We start from the raw sequence: 7,033 nt of genomic DNA, 5'->3' as shown, positions 1-7,033 counted from the left end.
CTTACACAATACACTTGCACACTTTTCACTTTCACAACCTACACTTTCTTTTCTCTCTAAACCTTCAACAAAAATCTTCTTTCTCTCTCTTTAGTTCCTACCCGAACCCTAAACTCCATCATGGCTGGTTCTTCTTCAACTCCATCAACCAAGATCCCTCCGTTTATGTTCAAACATCTTCAGATTGTTGGGAACGAGATGGAATTCCCAGAATCTCAACTAACGTTACTTCCTGAGAAGATGGTCGACTTTGATAGTCTGAAGGAAAATGGGTATGATGTGAAGCCGTTTTTCTCTGCTCAAGGATGGGATAAGTACTTCGACATGTTGAATGGTCCTATCTACCCAGATCTTTTGAAGAAATTCTGGATGAAAGCAAGAGTCTTTTCTAAGTATGAAGCTAAGCAAGAAGAACTTGCAGCAATCGAAAGAGATCCTAGTCTGAAAGGAAAAACTAGGAAAGAGATGGGTTTATTGGAGTTCACCGGTACACAGATTAGGTCTAACATCTGTGGTATCAATCTTACTTTCTCTCCAATTTACTTTAATGCCTTGCTGGGTTTGAATAACTCTGGGTTAGTACTGGATGATTTTGAGAAGGATACAAGATTTAGAGAAGAACTTCTGCACAGGATGTGCATTGATATGAAGATGAAGGGAAAGGTTAAAGGTCTGACAGAAGAATGTAGGGTTCTTTTCAAGATTATTTTATCAACTATCAGTCCAAGAGTTGGTGGCACTGATACTATCTCATGGCCCCATCGCCATCTGATATACTTCCTTCTGACTGAGAGGAAAGTCAATCTGGGTAAATACTTCTTTGAGAGGATCTGTGAAGCCATCTTCTTAAGCAAGTCTCAGAGGAAAACAACCATTGTTTATCCTAGACTGCTTTCAGATCTTCTTTTCCAAGGTCACATCGTTCAGAATCTGAAGAAGTTCTATCCAGAACTTATGGCTCAGAAGTTCTCTCCAGAAGTTCTGAATGCAAGTTTTCTGACAAAGATGCATCTAATCAACACCAAGCTGGTTCAACCTAAACAAGAGTTTAAAGTAAGTCTTGAAGATCGTCTGTATGTAGATGGATTTCTTGTAATCTCTGAATTGGATGCTGAGCACATCATTCAAGATTATCTGAAGGTTCTTAAGGATGAAGGTTATACTGTTGATAGGAGTATGGTTCCAAAGGCTCCAGTAAACATGTATAAACCTAAGAGGAAACTCAAGAGGAAAGCTGATTCTCAAGAAGATCAAGTCAAGCCAGATCTTCTTGCTCAGAAGAAAGTTAAGGTTGAGCAAACTCTTGATGAGCAAAGAACCAAGAAGAAACATGAAGCTGCTACTAGTAAGACTGCTGAAGCATCATCTAAAATGCCAATTATTATTGAGGAGGATAGCTCATCAGATGAGACTGAATCTGATGATGAAACTGAATCTGATGAAGAAACTCTTGGTGCCAGGCTGCGTAAGAGACAAGTTCCTGATTCTAAAGGTAAGACTCCTAAGTATACCTTTAATGAAGCTGAAATTGGAATAGGTTTTACCAAACCTCTTAGAACTATCCATCCCAAATCTATTAACATTTCAACTTCTGATAATCCCCTATCTGAACTAGAAAAACATCTTAGCCCTGACCCCCTAAATAATCAACCTTTTACTCATGAAACCAACAAATCTTCATCACCTCCTAAACCAAAATCACCTCAACCCCAACCACAACAAGAATCACCTGACATTCCATCATCTGAACCCCAACCAGATATTCCTACTACTGAACAAGCCTCTCCCACCAAACAACCCTCTCGTAACAAATCTCCTGAACCAACCTCTGAACACAAATCTCCTGAACCAACCTCTGAACACAAATCTCCTGAACCAACCTCTGAACACAAATCTCCTGAACCAACATCTGAACCTAATCCTAACCCAAGTGCTGAACATGTTTCTCCTAAACGTATTCACACTTGTGCTCCTAAACCTTCAGAAGCAGATGTTGTTATCATTGACAACCCTGCTAATGAATCACCAACCCACTCTCCCATTCCCAATATCTCACCCTCATCCTCTGACCTATTTGGTAACCTCTCCAATCAGCTTTATGATGATTTACTTAGGTTGTCACATATTAAGGACAGGTTCTTGGTGTGTCCCTCTGATGTGGATATGGAGGTATCACTTCTCAAGGCAAAAATCTATAATGCTCTGGATGCAGTGGGTGATGATATCAAGTCTGTTATTGGAAAACGGGATATGGAGGTGGTTCATCTGATGAAGGAAGGCTTAGCAAGGGCTGGTTTGAAAAGGCTAACTATGTATAGTCATGAAGAGAATGAGCGTGCCAAGTTTGCTGCTGTATCTGCTGCTGTGAGGCGTCTGACTGCTTTTAAGGATTGCTGGGTTGATTCCAAACTTTTCAAGAGTCTTGAAGATCAGAGGATTGAAAATGAACGATTGGCTGAAGCTGCTGCAAGGATTGCCCAACAAGCTGATGAGATGAACCAAGAGGATGCTCCGGATGCTGATGTTCTTATGATTGATTATCAAGAGGATGGTGAACCCTCCTCTAATAAAGGAAAAGCTCCTATGGATTCAGATCAGCTAAGGGTTCTTCAGGATGCATTGAGGCAACAACAAGAAGCTCTTGAGAGACACAGATCAAATCATCAGAATCTGGAGTCCAAGGTGGATAAGCTTGACTCCAAAGTGGACTCCTTGAACGACAAATTTGACATCCTCTTAGCTTTTCTTCAAAAACCTTGGGATTCTATGCACCTTTATGACTGTTTATTTATCTTTAGTATCTTCTGAACAATTTTTTTTTTTTTTTCTTTGGATTTTTCCTTCAATATTTGGTTCGTTAATTCATATTTGTGTGTGGTTTACCTTCATTTATTAAAATTTTTTTTAGACAAGAAAATAAGAACACAAGCAGAATTTAAAAGAAATTTTTTTATTGATGATCTGAAAATGCTGAGTACATTGGTAAAGAGAAAAAGACGACCTAATCCTAGTCAGATGGATAGTACTCAGAAGAAATCTCAGATTTCTCCTCAACATCATCTGATGATATTTCTATCGGATCTGGGTTCTGCTCTTCTTCTTCTTCGTCTTGTTCTTCTTCTGGAACATAGCCAGCCAAGAACTCAACATAGTCAGCGTCAACTTCATCTTCCTCAGCCTCAGAGTCTGACGAGATGATAATGATTTCAGCGTCTTGTGGCTTCTTCTTGTCTTCTCTATCTTTCTCATCTCTTTCGCGTTCTTCTTCTTCTTTCTTTCTGCGAACCTCAGCGATACGAGCACTAAATCTTTTCATTTTTCTTAATTTCTTATATATCTTGCTTATATTTTGTTGTGAAGAATGTTTGTTAACAAAGTTCTCCTTTTATAAACTTTTTGGCGCGTTGGTTTTCGTTTTTGAAATAAATTCACCTTTGTAACAACCAATTTCCTTCTTTGACTGTCTTGGTTATCTAATTTTTTTTTTACTTTTTGATAATGACAAAAGGGGGAGTAGTTACGCATTAATTGAAAGTTGATAAGTTTCAAAAAGCTGAAACCACTTTTGTTTGTTAAGTTATTAAAAGTTATCTTTTAATTGTTTTACGTATTTCAATGCGGAGATTAAGTAATTTAAAACTGAAATTAAATTTCATAAGTAAGGATAAGTTAAAAGTGCAATTTTAACTTAGCCTTATGAGACTCAGGGGGAGAGCTTGCAAACCTCTCGCTCTGAAGAAAGATATGAAATTTGTTTTACTTTAAATACTTAAGTCTTATACTAAATTAAAATTTCATGGATAAAACTTAAAGCTTAGGCTTTATGGAGTATCAATCTTAGGGGAGCTTGCAAACCTCATAAACCTAAGAGAAACATGATAAGTTAATTTAATAACAATTGTCAATTAATACTTATGTTTGTCATCATCAAAAAGGGGGAGATTGTTGGAACAAAATTGATTTAAAAATGTTTGCCCCTAAATCTATTAAGGTTTTGATGATAACAAAGTATTAATAAACAATTGGAAGGACTAAAAATTTAATTTAAGTATGCAGATATTAGCTTCAGATAAGCTCTGAGTGAAGCTCAGAAGATATGTATTCAGAAGTTTACAAACGCTCAGAAGATGTTGAACTTCAGAAGTTACATTCTTCAGATGATGAAGTCGTCAGAACTTCTTAAGTGTCTAAAGCTTCATCAACCTCTGAAGATCTTCTTGAAGTCTGTGAAGATTCTTTTTTGCAAGTCAACTCTTCTACCAATGAAGAAAAGGACCTTTCAAGCTTGATCAGAACAGCTACTCTCATTTTGTCTGTCCACTCTTGAGAACGTGGGACATCAGACTTGTTAGCTGAATAAGGAAAGTCTTCTCTGCACATGGTCAAAGTGTCTGAAACTCTTACTCAATTTTAGAAAGGTTTATATTAGCAATTTAATGGGTCTTCCGTCTTTTAGATTTCATTAAATCCATTGCACTCTTTTTCCCTTATCCTTGGTTTTATCCCTTGGGGTTTTCCAGGAAAGGTTTTTAATGAGGCAGTGGCAGGTTCCTTGTATTTTTGTTTCCTTGGGTTTTGGTCTAGTCCCCCCAAGTTTGTTTCTTTTTTCTTTCTTTTTAATAAATTTTTTAGGGTGCTGCAAATGATAGGTGATGATTATGGGGTGCCAACATAGTTGGGATGTCATGGTTATCATGTGATGCTTGTGCACGCTAATGTTTTATAAAAAAAAAAAGCATCAAGACAAGTTGCTTGAGGACAAAAGGCTATCTACTTCAACGGTCATTTCTGCAACGACTCTTTTCTAGCTATATATATACTTGAAGGATCAGTTGTATCAAAAAGAATTTTTACATCAAGGATTATACTGCGCTCGAACAAACTCTGAACTGTGAATACAAGCTCTGAACCTCTGAACTAGTGTTGTTGCACTCTTAGTCCAAATACTTTGTATTCATTGTATTTGCTCTTTAAGGTTCTCTTAAGAGCAGTTGTATTCTTTCAACTATTTATTATCTCTAGTACTTGAGGAAACTTAAGCTTGTGTGCTTAAGTGTGAAGTCTTAAGCTTGTGTGCTTGAGCATTGTTGTGAAGTCTCTTGCTTGTGTGCTTGAGCATTTGTAATCTTGTGTGATTATAGTGAAATCCCTCGGAAGTGCAAGGGGACTGGACTACTCTCGTTTTGTGAGAGGAACCAGTATAAATTGCTTGTGTGCTTTCTCTCTCTTTATCTTGTTATTATTTGTGTTACTTATCCGCTGCTAACGTAGTTAAGTTAAGAACTTTGAAAAAGTTTTAACTTGGCTAAAACACAATTCAACCCCCGCTTCTTGTGTTTTCACACCTTCAATCAAGACTAATATCGAATTATGTGGGTTCGCCAAAGCGAGATGCATTTTCTATACTAGTAAGGTGCGATAGGATAATTGTAATATCCGACTGCTATTTTTTTGGGTTAACTTAACTAAACTAAATATAATACGATTATAAAAGTTTAGAAGCAAGAGTTGGGAACAATCTATATGGTGGATTAGAATAAGGAGTTATTCACCCAACTAAGTAATATTCGAGAATTGTATAGGATACAATTGGAAGGATTCCTACCTAAATAGCTATGTTTTGGGTGATCAGCCAAAGCTGACTCAAGACATGGTGAAATACGGATCTCGACCCACTAGAAAATCATCCAACAGGATTTTCCGAATTAAATGTGAAGGGTCATTTGGTTTGAGTAAAATAGTGGGAGCATATTTAATTAAAGACCTAGTTAAATATGTTTTAATCATGATACAAATATTCTTATTTTCGTAGTTAGATATATTTGGCATATATTTTATATTTTACTGTAAAATGTCCTTACGAAGGATAAATAGTTCAGAAAGGAGTTTCTGAATTGGTACATGTATTGAGAATCGTTCTCTCAAATACGAGAAAAACTACTAATGATTTTGAAAGAGTTAAAATTGAAGAAAGAAGTAAGACTTCTTCATAGACCTTGTTATAGAAAGTTAAATTATCCACTTTTTATCTTAGGTATATGATACCAGTTGTTAATTTCATATTTGTTGAAATATGAAGTTGTTTTAAAGAAGTGAAAATTTGACCATAGATAAAGTCAACCTACGTTTAGAATGAAATAGTTTCATTGATAGTAGAAGTTGAGTTTGACATGAAACCAAATAATTGTTATTATGTTTCATTTAATAATAGAAACATTGGACCTAAACCTTGTATTGACAAGAAAAATGACTGCTTGTTTGAATAATAGACAAGTGTTGTTTCATTATCCAAATAATGTTTTCTATTCTATTGTTCTAATTGAGTAATGGAATTGAGTTCCATCAACTTGATAACCTTATCTATAACAATGATGAATAAGGATCAAATAAGATTTGAACCTTGTAAATTAGTAGCAATATTGTTTAGTATTAATAAGTGAGACACACATTTCTAGATTCCATAGATAGGAATTTTGGACTCATTTGATTTATATCATTTGAAGGATGTGAGTTCCATTTTTGAAAATAGTTCGGTATGTCAATTACCAACTAAGGCAAAGTGACATTTGATCTATTTGAAATATATACATATGAGATGCATATGAACCACTAAACTAATTATTTGCTAGATATAATTTTATTTCTGTTACTTCATTTACATTACTAATTAGCTTAGTAGATGTGAATATGTGTGGTTGACACAAAGTATGATTCTTTGAATTTGTTCAAAGAATTTATGAATGAAGTAAAGGAATAATTTTGAAAAGTATCATCAAGACCATACGAACAAGTCGTAATGGTAAATACTTAGATAAGGAGTATAGTAACAACTATTTATATTACATCATGTTCGACATGATTACAAATAAGATAGTTCGTTTATATCTCCAGCGACTCTTTCGAAAATTTATTTTAATTAGAGTTATTCTTTACCCACAAAAGTTCCAATAAAAGAAATCATAAAGACACCATATTTGATATGGAGGTAAGAGTACCTAGTTCGACTTTATGATAGTTTGGATTGTAAGGTTTA

General features: G+C 35.3%; 1 protein-coding gene across 1 annotated transcript; it reads left to right on the top strand.

The window, feature by feature from the left end:
* Window positions 1-369: 369 nt before the first annotated feature.
* On the top strand, window positions 370-2,808 carry LOC123895000. Its single transcript, XM_045945173.1, has 4 exons — window positions 370-808; window positions 914-1,345; window positions 1,445-1,804; window positions 2,213-2,808. The coding sequence occupies exons 1-4, from the start codon at window positions 370-372 to the stop codon at window positions 2,806-2,808; spliced, it is 1,827 nt and encodes a 608-aa protein (XP_045801129.1).
* Window positions 2,809-7,033: the final 4,225 nt, after the last annotated feature.

Source organism: Trifolium pratense, linkage group LG1 (assembly GCF_020283565.1).
Source record: "Trifolium pratense cultivar HEN17-A07 linkage group LG1, ARS_RC_1.1, whole genome shotgun sequence".
Lineage (NCBI taxonomy): Eukaryota > Viridiplantae > Streptophyta > Magnoliopsida > Fabales > Fabaceae > Trifolium > Trifolium pratense.
Note: the sequence above shows the minus strand (reverse complement) of the source record. Positions and strands in the feature narration are given on the sequence as shown.